Consider the following 15,859-nt stretch of genomic DNA (forward strand, 5'->3'; position numbering starts at 1 on the left):
TTTTTATGCAATTATATGTATTTGTATATTGTTTAAAGTTTTTTTTTAATATTTTTATATTTTGTCACGTAAGGTTACCCAACTAATCTTTATCGTAATAGTTTTAAACTAATGCAAAAATTTTTTTCCACACGTATTTAAGAATATTTATGTTTTTTTTTCGTATGGCGCTATGTCTGGGAGTAGGCCCGAAAGCCTAGTTCGGACGCCTATTCGGCAGAATTTCTAATTATAAGCACCCGTAGGTTTCTGACATGCCCGATATTTATGATGATTATTGCATATTTCGAAAAAATTATATTTGTTGTTTATTGAACTATTCAGGTAGAATTAAATTATAATATACAGTTTTCAAAATTTAATTGAGTTTGTACCTTTGTAAATAATATTTCGTAAAGAAGAAAATTCTTGTTGACTATGAACTTATCGATTTTCAGTAAAGTAATCCAATATGAATTGTAATAATGTAGTATATTTCAATATTTGCATCGTTTTTAACAGAAAGTGAATTGTCTATAGTCCATAATCTTGCTAAGCAAATTCACAAAAAAAAATTGCTTATTATTAAGTAGGTACCTACTAAATTATAAGTTGTTAAATTCATTTTTATATCTAATAAACTATAATAATTATTATCAAAAAAATGATTTAATTGCTTAAGATTAATTTTTTGTTATTACCTATTTACCTATTAGTTATCAGCAATTTTTAAATATTTTTTTGCAAAATGTATGGTATATTTTCATGGTTTTTAATGTATATTGTGACTCCTACATTTTTAATTCATAAAAATCCTTGCTTTTGCAATAATGTAATATATTTAATATAAGCATATCATAAATGTATGATGTATCATAGATTTAATACATACATTAGTATTTAATATCACAGTTTCAATAACATTATGGTGGTGACTGGTGGAGATTTAATCATGAAAGCAAGTTACTGTCGTACAAAATTGATTTCAGCGTTTTTGATATATAATCGAATAAGTCAGCTTCTACAGCTATATAGGAGGCTCAGAGGCTGCAATGTATCTAAACGACCATCTTAAACTACGCCATTGTAGTATACAGTAATATAATAACCTATAGGCTATAAAAAAGTGAAGACAGAGTAACGGAGTGATCAACGGATAAAACTAGTTTGAACTGAATAGGGGAGGGACTCCCGGACCGGGATGCGTCATCCTTTTATTCTCATAAAATTCTGCACGTCAACAACTGACGCAAGCTCAGGTACGATATAATAATTAATATAGTTATTGCGATATGCAAAGTGCAAACACACAAAAATATATCATTGTACAATATAGGTACCTATCACAATATCACCACAGACTATATTATGTCTGTGGTATTACCCATATGGCCATGTATAATGTATGTATTATTACTTGTGTCTTATATATTATTATAATTAACGGTTTAGTGATAATAATATATTCGGACGTCGTCGAAGCAGGATGGCTCGTCGGCCTGTCGTTGGGCTGCTGGATGCTGCAATATTATACTTGAAGAGATGAAAGTTGAATAAAATAATATAGTACCTACCGATAGGCAGAGGAGGTACCAATATAAATAGCACTCATAGTGTGATATTTTTTTACAAATCTCTCTCCCCTGCTCCCCCCGAAAATTCATACGGCTAGGTACGAAAAATACGTTACGACGTCGGGAATGTGTGAAAAAAAAAATTAAAATCCCGACATCCCGATCGTCTGGTGGGGTGACTGGGGGAGGTACGCGGTGGTCCTCGTGCGCGAGTGTCTGTGCGTCTCCGTCGTCTCAATGCGTGCGTGTGGTGATTTTCCCCCTCCAACCACCCCCTTGACCGCCCCAGCCATGCCTGTGGTTCAACTCGTCTGTAATCTGTGGCGGCGTGCATGCTCTACACCGTCGGTGAGCGGGGGGTCGCGGGCCGGGCCGTTGTCCCGGCTCGGTGTCGGGCGCCGGGCGGTTGCAGTGGCGCAGTGTGCAAACTGCTAACCGTAAGCGAACACCGTGGGCGGACGACATCGACGGCGACAAATCACGTTTCAATTACAACCGCCACCGATTATCGAGACGCATCGTCATGAGGGAGATTTTGAATTTACAGGCCGGTCAGTGCGGAAATCAGATCGGAGCCAAAGTAAACACACAACCAACCTGTATTGTTAATATTATTGTAACGATGTCTTCGATTCGAATGTAATATTTAAATTATTTAATTAAATAATCGTCGGACGATATTAAGGAGCGGGTATATTATATCAATGACGTTTATGAAAATCACACGTAGAGTTCCTTGTGGGAAAACGGCGTCGGTATTTCGAGTTTTCCGCCATCGGTAACGCCCGTTATAGTAATAATATATGATACAGCTTTGCTCGTGCGCGCTGTACCTACTTTGAGATACGCGTCACGTACACTGTTCGCTCGAGCGCCGCCGCATTTGCTGGTTTCCCGTTAATTATTATATATTTCGGGTTTTTTTTCCGCCTTCTCGGAATATTGCCACACGTGTTTCGGTGTATACGACGTGCACTCCGAGCGAGCCGAGACAAAATAATATAATATTATTGTTCGCCGCGTGTCGTTTTGGCGGTCTTTCAAAACTAGTTGTGTTACAATATTATTATAATATTACAAAATACGATGCGTGGCGACGCGGCGGCCGTGTGTCTCGGAACAGTCGGAACTAGCCACGAGGTTTTCTTTTTCATCGTTAGATTATTCCGTAGTTGTCCTGGGTTCGCGAAAATTCCGGAAAAACAATGTTTTCATCGAGTGCAAACGAAATACAACGAATACTAGTAATACGACGTAGTCACACAATTGTCGTTGTAATCGATGTAGATTGAAACACGTTGATACACATTTTGTTTTCTACACGGATATTCATTAGACAACTTGGCTCATTTGGGGATAGTGTTGCTCGTGAACTTAAAAAAATGTGTATTTATAAGATAATAATATGTAATATGTACGTAGGCACCTACTGAAATTAATTGAAGCTGTGGTTATTTGTAAAAATTAATGTGTTTAACCGAAAATGAATTATCTAATCAACAAGGCTATATTTGATGCTATTTTTTCAATCCTATTGGATCAAGAATGCCTTTAATAACGAATATTTAATTCGATCGTGTAATACTGTGTTTTGTGTATACTTTGTCGCCGCTATTATATTCATAGTGTTTTTGCGTTTGGCTTGCGTCGGCACCCGCAGCTGTCAAAAAAAAAAAAAAAACAACAAGCATAATTTAATTATACTATGTAATTGGTATTTGGTAACTATAATGTTATAACTTTTATCAGGCGCTAACCAAATAACAATCGTGTTGTCTTTAGGTTCATTATCCTCCATGTAGGTACCTACCTAACAATGTGATTGTAAACTATCTTTGCAAAGCCGAATTCAATTTCAGTTTTTACTGTGTAATAACTTTACTGTAAAATGTACAAGTACTACAGTACCCCATCGTGTACACGTGAGTACGTGACTACGAGTCTTTTCATCCATCTTTCCCGCCTAGTCTCCTCTGCCCGACGTGTTAGTGTTTTTTCTATAAACTTAACATTATGAGTTATAACTATTCTAATACATTGCGCGTTGGTACCGTTCCAAAAGCTCCCTAGTATATTTTTAGAGACGTCCAGGCACCACCGCATATATCGTCTTGCACGACATACTGATTTTGGTCATATATACCCGACGACACTTAATTATCATTTGTTATTTCCGGCATAGCCGTTTGCCATTTCACGGCGTCCCGTAAGTGCAGTCCTGGCTCCCAGCCACAGTGGGAACGAGATCGATAAACTCGAAAACTCACCTCGGTGCATCGGAATACTGACCGAGATTATTAGTTTCTTCAATTCCCTCTGTCACAAAACATCTGCAGCAAAAAAATATTACAATATGCCTCTTGTTGAACGAGGCGTTTGGACAATATGAAAATCATTATAAATAAATGGTTACGCAACCGTCACATCGTGTGTCTATGGACTATGATATAGGTAGAACAAGTATATTATTATTTAGGTACCTTAGGTACGTTTTTAATAGTCATCGTCACAAAATTGTTGTTTTAATATTTACCTACAGACAATATTTAATAGGCTTATCGGTTGTTTTAACACGTGTACACAAAAACGTATGTGCGTGCATCAACATGCAAAGTGTATCAACACCAATGATGGGCGTTTTAAACACTATTTAATACAAAGACAAACTAGTCCAATTTTTGTAGGACTTCATATTCCCACATAACTATACCCATATATTTTAAGCAACCACGGTTATCGATTGTTGCGTCATTGGAAGTTATTTCGACAATATAACCTTATTTACTCGATTGCGTTAGGGTTCGTAAAATAATTTAATTATGCAACCGGTGCCTACTTCAAATCTTAGAGAAGATTTTTTGTTTTTATTTGGTCGTATTCTATATATATAAAAAAGGCAGCTACTATGAATCGAATTTACGTTCACTAGACCGAATAGCACATATGCATATATATATATATATATTATATTTTTGAAAATCTCAATAAAATAACGACTTTTACTACATCGGTTTCATATTATAACATAAACTAGGTTAAGAGGTTATCCTTTGTACTATATTTTGTATATTTATGTTATCGGTTTTATTTTAATATTATTATATATTATTAATCAATGACCCTGTATTAAGCTCACGGATTAAATTAAAATCTCAAACTTTTGATCCTATGTATAATATATTGTTATATCTAGTATTTTTATTAAGTATAAATATTTATACATATTTTCAGTTCATATTAATATGTACTATATTATAAAAAACTCCTACTGTGTAAATGATGAATCACAATTTAATTCATTGATAATTATTATAAATGAATTAACTGTTATTGTGTGATAATTATTTATATCATATTATTTATTATTTGTAACAGGAAATAATATGTCTTAATCAAAATATGTACAACTATTTCAAACATTGATATTGACTATTATGTTAGTTAATACTTTTATCATAGTAATGTACCAATTTAGCATCAGACATGAGGCAGGTGTGGCATTTGAAGTATAAAATGGGGGGAGGGGGCTACTTTTTTTCCTTCAGGCACAATATTTTATTATTAGGTACCTGGAAGATAGGTAATAGGTATATTTCTCAAAATCATGTCAAATTTGGCAATAGACTAATATACATAAATATATACATGTGAAACACGTTAACACAAAAATCGGCGCGTTTTTAAACAAAAATCTGATAGGGCGCAGGTCGGAGGAGATAATTTATCGTTGATTAGTTGGGTTGGCTCAGTGCGTTTGAAAAAGAATCTGGTACCTACGCTTGTGTGTGTAAATAAAAATAAATAATCAATAATTTAAAACTGTATACAACTTAATTAACGATTGAGTATAAGACAAACATTCAATAAACACGACAGTTTTACAAAATCATAATCATTATCACTATAATTACTCACTCGTATAATCATTATCGATTATCATCATTTATAACACATAGATGATCAATCCATCGATTTTGAAGTAAAATCATTGATTAAATTACATACTACAAAAAAAGAAAATGAAAAATATTTCTAGACCTCACATTTGGATTTTTTTAATTTTTTTTTTATCAATTTCATTAGTTTCATCTGAGGTCCCGGTGTATTTACTTATGTCGAAGATAAACAAATTATAAAACAAATTGAAATGTGTTGTAATAAATATATTCGATTTCAGTATATTTCATTTTCTGTATTGGAACGATATTCAAATTTTGTAGTATAGATTATAGACTATCAATTCTTTTATACTACAAAATAACAATTAAGTTAAACAAATTAGGTCTAGGAGGCAACAACTGGACGGTATTGTGAATTTCATTACACTTATTACTTGACGTAAACGAAAAACGCAGATATTACTTACTCTTCGGTTATATTATTTTCCATAATATTCAGGCCACGTGTCAGGTCAGTTTATATCCGTTAGGTAATAGGTACATACTAATATTATATGTTATCATTTCTGACTGGATTTTGCCAGCTACATTTATGTCGGGTTGTTTAGAATATGTCTCATGTGGGAACGAGTCGGTAAAATGTTTACAAAATGTTATGTCCGTTCGGATTTCCTTAAATATAATATGATGGGTCTGGTTTGTTTGTATCTTATATAATCTTATTTAGATACGGGTTGGGTTGAATCTAATGCTCTATATATTAAGTTTTGGGCTACGTATAATTTTTTCAAATTACATATGATAATTTTTCTGGTTGGAATGGGCTGTTTTTATGTTGCCCGTACCTCACTACTTGGATTTACTACTCTTAAATGCTTTATTTACTCAACTAAAATCTGCAGGTTAACTATAATGAAAGCCTAATTCATAATTAAAAATAACCTTCATGACGATTATTATTTATTACCTAATTAACTATTCAAAGTTTTGAAATGTCATCTACCTAACATATTATTCAACATACCAAATGACGTTTTAATATTTTGACGAAATGGAATAATTACTGCCATTAAAATGTTCATTATCGATGTACGTATGTTTAAATAATAAATAGTACTTTATTAATGACTAATGAGTAAAATAATAGTGATGTAGTTGTACGTAAACGAATGTTAAAAAATCAATAAAGTATTAATATTTTCGTTTTTTTATATTTTATGTACCTATTCATTTAACGAAGACACTCATTATTTCGTTTATTATTTAAAAGTATTAACGTTTTTAAAAATATTTTTCTCACACAATTTTAAGTCGTTAGAAAACAATATTATTTTATTGTTATACTTGTGTTTTAAACACGATGTGTACTTTTTTAATGACAACATGCATTTTTAATCCCTTATTCTAAATCAGTGAAGCAGAATATTTTTTGTAGTACATACTCCGAATACTCCGATATAATAAAATTGAATTTTAGATGAGTGGTTAATGAGATATAAGTATTTAAAGTTAAGATTAGCCAAGTGTAGTGGAACCAGGGGTACCCCTCAAAATTGAATCACTACTCATCTAAACTTTAAATACTTATAAATTATAACTAATGAACTACTTGAATGAAATTTGATTTTTATAGATCGAAATACTCTGAATAGTATTTTGCTCAAGAATTGAAATATTAAATTTAAAATGTTTATGTTGTCGTTCAAAAGAGTAAACAAATTTAAAAAAAATACATTTTCTTTTAACGATTTAAAATTATGTAAGTAAAACGTAAAAAAAATATTTTCAAAAACGTTAGTATTTTCTAAAATATTGAGTGTTTTGCATTAAATAGATCACTCTGAATATACTTTTTACTTAGTCAAATATATATTATACATTTTGTTAAATGCTAGTATACTATAATTACAGTGGTTTTTTATAAAATATTGTGATTATTATAACTTATTATTTTATAAGTACTTTTTATTGTTTCAATTAGACAGTAATAACAAATATATATCTATAATTTATTATATTTATGGCATTATTTGGAAATTTATTCGATCAAGGAAAAAACTAGACATTAAACATAAAATTTAAAAAAAAATGTTTTTAATATGAGGAGAAAATGACCACATAAAAAAATATATGCGTGGTACATTTTCTACTACTCCTACAACGCTGAAAATGTATGGAAATTATCCATTTACCGTGTTCACAAGTACTTACTAATTTTATATTTTTTTTGAAACAAATAGGTAATCTAATTTATTTTCAAAAAAATCTAAAAAATTACAAGATAAATATTCTTTGTACAAATAGTCTTTGGAATTCGATCTTTATTAATTTGAAATTAAAATAGTAATGCTTAATAGTTAATACAACACTTCCAATATGTGAATAATATATAAGTGTTGTATGCCATTATTATCTTGTTAAAGAAGCCGCCCATTGACAGCACTTCACGATTTGTATGTCAAGTGGTTTAACTATACTGTTTATATATTATAGTTTAAGTTATTGTGATTGAAAATGAATGAAAACACAACAACAATCGATTGTGTATAAGATGCCGTGATTTGTCTTACCTTAATCAATTTGGTACTTAGAGACTTGTTAGCTAAAACTATCGAGATCTTAAGTTACTCCTCTAAATACATACAGAAGGCGCAGGGTATATTGCTTACTATCCTATTGTATTGATCGCAACTGGAAAACTGATTATAATAATTATATTATGTATTATTAATACTTAATGATTTAATTAGTTTTGTAATCGCCTCAGGTTAAATTAATCATTCATCTTACACATCATAATATACGAGTAAAATATAAATGTGTTATGCAGTTAAAATCACTACGTTCAGTTACTGAAACTGGAACTTCAGTTTGAGTCTTAAGTAAACCTTATGTTATGTAATAATTTTTAAAATAACCCTGATCATATCACATTAAGGTTTATAATTTATAGTGTTCGTGTGTCTTATTGTAATATTTATGAGTTATGATGCTACATTGTTGTAACTTAATTTTAAATATATGAAAAATGTATTTTATAGTTTTGGGAGATCATTTCGGATGAACATGGTATCGATCCATGTGGTGCGTATCATGGTGACAACGATTTACAATTGGAGAGAATCAATGTTTACTTCAACGAAGCCGGCACCCGTAAGTAGATTTTTAATCCTAGTCGAATAATTTGATTATTACCAATATTGTGTTTTCAGATGGAAAATATGTACCTAGAGCAATTCTAGTCGATTTGGAACCTGGCACCATGGACTCTGTCCGTTCCGGACCGTTCGGGCAGCTTTTCAGACCCGATAATTATGTTTTCGGACAGAGCGGAGCAGGTACTGTAAATCTAGAAAATACCGAAAAATGATAATATAGTTATATTAACATCCAAAAATGTTTACTTTTTAGGTAACAACTGGGCTAAAGGTCATTACACGGAGGGTGCTGAATTGGTGGACTCTGTCATGGACGTAGTACGTCGTGAGGCCGAAAACTGCGATTGTCTGCAAGGATTCCAGCTGGCTCACTCTTTGGGAGGTGGAACAGGATCCGGTATGGGTACTCTGTTGATATCGAAAATCCGAGAGGAATATCCTGACCGCATAATGAACACGTTCAGTGTAGTTCCATCTCCGAAGGTATCAGATACCGTGGTAGAGCCCTATAACGCCACACTGTCTGTTCACCAGTTGGTGGAAAACACGGATGAAACGTTTTGTATCGACAACGAAGCATTGTACGATATTTGTTTTAGGACGTTGAAATTGACGTCCCCGACGTACGGTGATCTCAACCATTTGGTCTCGGTGAGTCGTCTTTATACTAAATATATTTTAATGTTGTCGATGTTCACCATCCACTGAATAAAAATGTTACAGTGGACATTATCGTGTTTTAGGTAACTATGTCTGGAGTTACGACGTGTCTTCGGTTTCCCGGTCAGTTAAACGCTGACTTGAGGAAGTTAGCCGTCAACATGGTCCCATTCCCAAGGTTGCATTTCTTCATGCCAGGATTCGCTCCACTTACAGCTAGGGGTAGTCAGTCTTACAGAGCGCTTTCAGTTCCTGAACTCACCCAACAAGTGTGTAATTTTTACATCGTAAAGTGCTTATGTTAAATGTCAAAATATGTGTCTTACCGTTTATTTTTGTGCAAAAGATGTTTGACGCCAAGAACATGATGACAGCTTGCGATCCTAGACATGGGCGTTACCTGACAGTGGCCGCCATTTTCAGAGGAATTATGTCCATGAAAGAAGTTGATGAACAAATGTTGAACATTCAGAATAAGAACTCAGGGTATGTATAATTAAAAAACTAACGTTTGCCAATAACTTTATAATTACTGGTAACTTGGTTTTATGCAATGATGTATTGATTACTTAAGTATTAATAACCACAAATGATGAATTTGTTAAGATATTTCGTGGAATGGATACCTAGCAACGTTAAAGTCGCCGTATGCGATATACCACCTCGAGGCCTCAAGATGTCGGCAACGTTCATCGGTAATACTACCGCCATCCAAGAAATATTCAAACGCATCTCCGAACAGTTCACTGCCATGTTCCGCCGTAAGGCATTCTTGCATTGGTATACGGGCGAAGGTATGGATGAAATGGAATTCACCGAAGCCGAATCCAATATGAATGATTTAGTATCCGAATACCAACAATACCAGGTACCATGAATCGTCAAATTAGTATATTATTATAGTTAATGAGGACACTAAATAGTACATTCGTATTTGTTTCCCCCCTCGTACATATAGTAAACTTGCATACAGAAGAATACATTTTATCTTTTTAGTTTCAATTTAATAGTGACTTATAGCTTATTATCAAATTTAAAGATAAGAATGAAAATGTAGGGGTCGGAAGTTGTCACATTCGTATGTTCTTTTGCTATTAGATTTATTTTGCTAAGAAGGCTAGTAATTATGTAGTTTTAAGAGCATATTTCTTAATTTTACTATTTTTTAGTGAATATTTCAAAACTATTTTGTTATTTCTTGATGAATACTTATTGACACAATTAAATTGATCGTGTATGATACCTTAAGATTGGTGTAGGGACTTTTTAATACAAAACATGACTTGACTTATACCGGTCTGTCCGTACTTTTTTCATTTTATTATTAGTTCTATTTACGACATATTGTGATAAATAATATTAGCATAATGTCCATTTTAATATTCCGTAGTAATTATAAATATAATGTATAATATTAACCTATTATCATAATGTATAATAGTATTATCGGTAAACACTGAAAACTGTACAGATAAAGTATGGAAATCACAATAGGATTGTCATGTTTTCCCCTATATAAAAAACGTCAATTTTCATTAAATATTCATCATTATTTTTATATTTTTGTCCGCAGGAAGCGACAGCCGAAGAAGTTGAATTTGACGATGAAGAAGTTGTCGAAGAGGTCGATGACAACAAAGATTACTGAGTATTATGAACTGAATATTTTGTCCATTATGACGATTTTTCAACTTATGAATTATTTATGTTGTACGTTGACTATATTGAGTTTTAATGTTTATAAACTCTTATTGCATTTGTTAAATGTTGATTGATATGTGTCGTTAGTAATTTAAAACGTTTATTAAACGAATGCTGTTTTCGAATAATAATTACAAATTTTACGCATTTGGTCAAATCTGTACCAATATAATAATATACTAGATTGAACAAAACTACTTTTAAATTTGTACATTTAGGTCATTTTCGGCTGACATAAGGAAATTAGTTTTCTTTTTCTAAACCGATGTTATACATGGTGTACTGCCGCTCCACCAGTGTGTTACTTTTAATTATAATATACCATGTTATGGTTACCGCTTACCGTAAAATTGAAAAACATTCAACTTTTTAACGTGTTACATTGGAAAGACGGCTTAATGATTTAATGGTTATCAATTACTCCTACTGATAAAATATTTAAAATCTGGAAACTATTGTTTCAGTAAAAGAGTCCTCACAGCTCACCGTAAAATGTAATCATATAAAGTGGACACACAATCCAGGATTAAAGTATAAGGTAGTACAAGCGGTATAACCGTATAAGTAAGGTATATAGTAAGAATAAAAAATATGGATAAACGCTGTACAACCACATGGTACAATGTCTTCAACCAACCACAGTTCTAGAATATTTTAACTTGTAACCCGTTACCACAATATACAAGGCCAGATTTAATGCAGCTGCCGCTCAAGGCACTCAAATATGCGCCCTCTTCAGAAAAAAATGTAATTATTCATTGTAAACTTGAAGTTTTAATAATTTATGAATGAAAATTTTAGATATCCAACTTACAATACAAAATATTAAAATATATAGGTAATAATACGACTTATAATTATATATAACATCTATATAGGTACAGTATGTAATGTATTATTCTATTAACATATTTTGCCACAAACACTTTTTTTTGATGTGAAATCATCGGTTATATCATCATAATTTGTACTACCAAGTAACTCATGTAATATTTATGTCTCGTTTAATTTATCCGACTCCATTATTGTTTAATGAACATATGATTTTACTTTCTCATATGCTGTAAGAAGAGATCTGCTGAAAAATTTGTTGCACATGTGCATAAAAACATATTTAACACTGTTGTGACTTGTGACGTTTGGATATACGTACATCTATTTAGTAATTTGTGTACAACATCTTACTTACGAAGGACTTGGTGGCGTAGCCAGCGGGTAGACCCGGGCCAACCCACTTTTTTCCAAAAAAAAATATTTTTTTTTATCCTATAAAATGTGTAGTGTATATGAATATATTATGTATTTAAAATAATAGAATTAATAATTTTTTTTACACTATTTAAATTGAAATTTCATCTATTAAAACGAAAAAATGGAAATAGTGACTACTTGGATAAAGGATATTTCCATTCTTATAAATAATTATTTTGTATTCAAACCTAGTTTACTAACTTAAGACTTATATTAATGTTTGAACTAGAATTAAGTGATTTGATTCAATTTTGTATAATTATGATAAGAAACAACTCATCGAAAATTTGATTAATGATTCCACAAAATTAAATTTTAGGGGATCACAAACAAATGAACAAGTTGACTTATGATTCTTATGACCAAAAGATTCACTGAATGAGTTCATCAAAGTAAACATGTCCTATCTTGACTACTCAACATTGTATTCTTCAGTTCATACATCAATATAATACTAGAAACCTTAACTAAAAAATATATATAATTCTATTTTCAATTTCAGCTATATAATTTTTTTTTAATACAGATATAAAATCACATTTTTTTAATAATTTATCCATTATTTATGTGTTTATATTGTGTAACTAATGTACCTACTACATTAAACATAAAATATATACAGATTTTAACAAGTAAATGCAATTTTTAACTGTTATATGACTTATAAGTTTGAAAAAATTTACAACTGAAATTAATTTATGAACGTTTTGGAAACTGCCTTTAAGACAAAAATATTATGAATAATTGTTGTTGAACATATAATTAAAATTTAAAAGCATTAAACCGTATTTAGCATTAATTGTTACATCTTAATGTTGTTGGAAATGCATATCACTTGGATCATGTGTTACTATATCAGTGGTACGATGTGACATGTCACATGTGACTTATTATTTAGGTACTTAATTTAAAAACTTTTTTAGCACTAACTAATTCAAATTGGTCTAGTAAATTCATGTGTACCTAACTAACAAACCTAAAATGTTCATGATTTTTTTTTTAAATACTATCTATTTTATAAAAAAATCAACAGCGACCTCTGCAAAGTATAAACTATACTTGTAGTACTTAATTTCCAGGGTAAGTTTTTAAAATTAAAACAATAAGTAGGTATGAGGGAAGCGATACATTTTTTTTCCCCCGTCACTTACCTTTATGTAAGAGCCTTAGTTAGGTACCTACACGGCTCACGGCTGTATACATATTATATTATTTATTACACTATAGTGTAGTACTATAATATAACCACACAATTATGTAGCAAATACATCGGTGACTGCACACTATTATAGAATAATATTGTATAATAACATATTAATGCCGAGCCCAGAGAGAATATTATAGGCACGATTAAAGTATCCATTTTTTTATTACTTCTGTAAATTTCAAAGCCTAATTTTGAATTTTTTTCAAGTCTCGACACTTCTAGAGTTTTATAGTTAAACCGTTAAGACTAAAAACAATATTGTTGGATGCCGGACGTAAAAATTAACTCTCGACAGTAGTATATCTAAAAATCTAAATGGCCTATACTTAGAGTGCCGTGTTCTTCATTGTATAGATTAAAACACTCCCATTAATATTCTGTTTCGGAATTTGAAATAAAAAATGTATCGTGTAATCCAAAGAAGTCAAAAACTCGAAATTGATGACAACATACTATATTATAATACCTATCATCTATGGCAAAAGCCGATCGTCGTCACTCACCGGAGACGATTCGCAATATTCTAATAATTTCATTGAACAAAAGACAAATGTGTAAGGCAGCAATAAACATTTACTCACATTATTTCATTCTACTCAAGTAATTTTTTTAAAAAATCTCGATTTTTCAATTTGGATTTAGATGAAGAAAGAAGTTATTAAACTCGATATGGCGTCAGAACTCAAGATATGGCGCCTTGCAGCTATATATTACCCCCTGTGTACGTAAGTTTGATTACTTATCCTTTTGGGGCTTAAATATTTTACTTTTTAGTCTCAAAATTAAAATTTGATTTGGTACCCGGGTAAAGTAGGAGCATATTTTTTGTTCCCGAGCGCGAACACAAAAAAATACGGTACCTATCACAAACGACGACGGCATATCCAGGTATTGAGGTATCAGAATAATAACATATTTATAAAATTAAATAGATATAAATAGTGTTGTACATAATAGTCAGTAATCATATTACAGTAGTACAGAACACGGGAGTTTTTATGTCCCGCAAAATTCAACAATTTTTATTTTTAGTTTATATAAATGTTTAGAAATATTATATTACTATGTCATCTGCTTGTGGTCGAACCACGAATTAAAGCGACGCCGTCGTACATCAAAAATCTAATTATTTTAAAAAGCTGGGAAAGTCACTCTGCTGATTATTGAATATCCATCGGAAATTAAATAAGGAAATTTTAAAATTTAAATATTCTCGAATAGCTTAAAATATACCTAACCAATGCACTCAAAATGAATACATAAAATATTAATTATTATTTTCGTGCTCGAAAGTATTCAGAGAAAAGATTTAACTTGGAATTTTACAAATTAAAGTTGGTTATTCGATATACGTTAAATGTGATGTATTAGGCACTGAATACCTTTATGTTAAATCTAAAAAGTAGTGATCACATTTATTTACAATAAGATTTTTTTTTACTAACTCATGGTAAAAAATGCTCGAACATTTAAACACCATCTACCTCAATTATTAAATTAAAAATTAAAATAATAGGTACTTTACATATTGTTGTAATTTAAATTTTAAAATTATAAACTATTTTGGTTATTGTTATATCTCATTTCATTATCTTAATGATCAAATCTCAAACATGGACCTCTTTGATATAAAAATTTGTAATATAATATCTATCTATGGTTTTATTATATTGACGTAGTATAAATTATAATGCAATCCGTGGCGATTGTCAAAGTAGTTGCAAGACGTAATCGATCTAAAATTTCAGTTAGCAAAGCAAAACTTAAGTCCAGTCATAGGTATCTGATTTATTCCGCAGTGCACACACAATAATCAGGGATTCCGCCGAAGCCGAAAGCGTCGATGTTTAAGGTAATTAATTATGGTTTCATATTTTTTTGGTGGTTAAATTTACTTTTTATACTTCAAATAAAAATTTAATTTCATGAAAAATATGTTACCCCTATGTAGGCACATATTTTATTTCTGAAAGTAAATGCATAAAATACAAGAGATCAAATAATATACAAACGCCGCTCGTCGTCGCCGTTTTTCTGCTCCCTGATCGTAGGGTAATTTAATAATTATAACCTATTTTTAAGTACTTGAAATAGACATACATTATATGGTTTAATTTAGAATTACCCGTTAAAAGTGATTACTCATAAGACACAATTTTAATTTAGAACTTGTAATTTTTTTTAAATTTAAAGTTAGCAGTTGTAGGACACTATTAATTTAGTGTTATATATAACTCATTATTCTATTATATATTAATATTACATAATATTATGGTTGTATCTAAAAAAGAAAAATGTTCACAGAATGGTAAACTCACTACCCTGTACGAGTGATTATGAATAATATACTTTTATACTAGCATATGTATCCTTATATAATATTATGTAATATATATACACAGGCGTTCAAATATCCTAAAATTTTGTAGT

At 31.0% G+C, this 15,859-nt stretch overlaps 1 protein-coding gene across 1 annotated transcript; it reads left to right on the plus strand.

Annotated features, from left to right (window-relative positions):
• Positions 1–1,952: 1,952 nt before the first annotated feature.
• Positions 1,953–11,102, plus strand: LOC111031501 (tubulin beta chain-like). The gene is made up of 8 exons (XM_022311475.1): positions 1,953–2,133; positions 8,494–8,605; positions 8,665–8,790; positions 8,864–9,261; positions 9,354–9,539; positions 9,617–9,756; positions 9,877–10,138; positions 10,844–11,102. Exons 1-8 carry the CDS (start codon positions 2,077–2,079, stop codon positions 10,916–10,918), a joined length of 1,356 nt encoding a protein of 451 aa, XP_022167167.1. The 5' UTR covers positions 1,953–2,076; the 3' UTR covers positions 10,919–11,102.
• Positions 11,103–15,859: the final 4,757 nt, after the last annotated feature.

Source organism: Myzus persicae, unplaced genomic scaffold (genome assembly GCF_001856785.1).
Source record: "Myzus persicae strain clone G006 unplaced genomic scaffold, MPER_G0061.0, whole genome shotgun sequence".
Taxonomy (NCBI): Eukaryota; Metazoa; Arthropoda; class Insecta; order Hemiptera; family Aphididae; genus Myzus; species Myzus persicae.

Coding starts and splice junctions, on each gene's coding strand:
- LOC111031501 (XM_022311475.1), top strand. CDS start 2,077: ATGAGGGAGATTTTGAATTTACAGGCCGGTCAGTGCGGAAATCAGATC. Junction 9,757..9,876: donor ATTCAGAATAAGAACTCAGG/GTATGTATAATT, acceptor GAATTTGTTAAG/ATATTTCGTGGAATGGATAC. Junction 10,139..10,843: donor CCGAATACCAACAATACCAG/GTACCATGAATC, acceptor TTTTGTCCGCAG/GAAGCGACAGCCGAAGAAGT.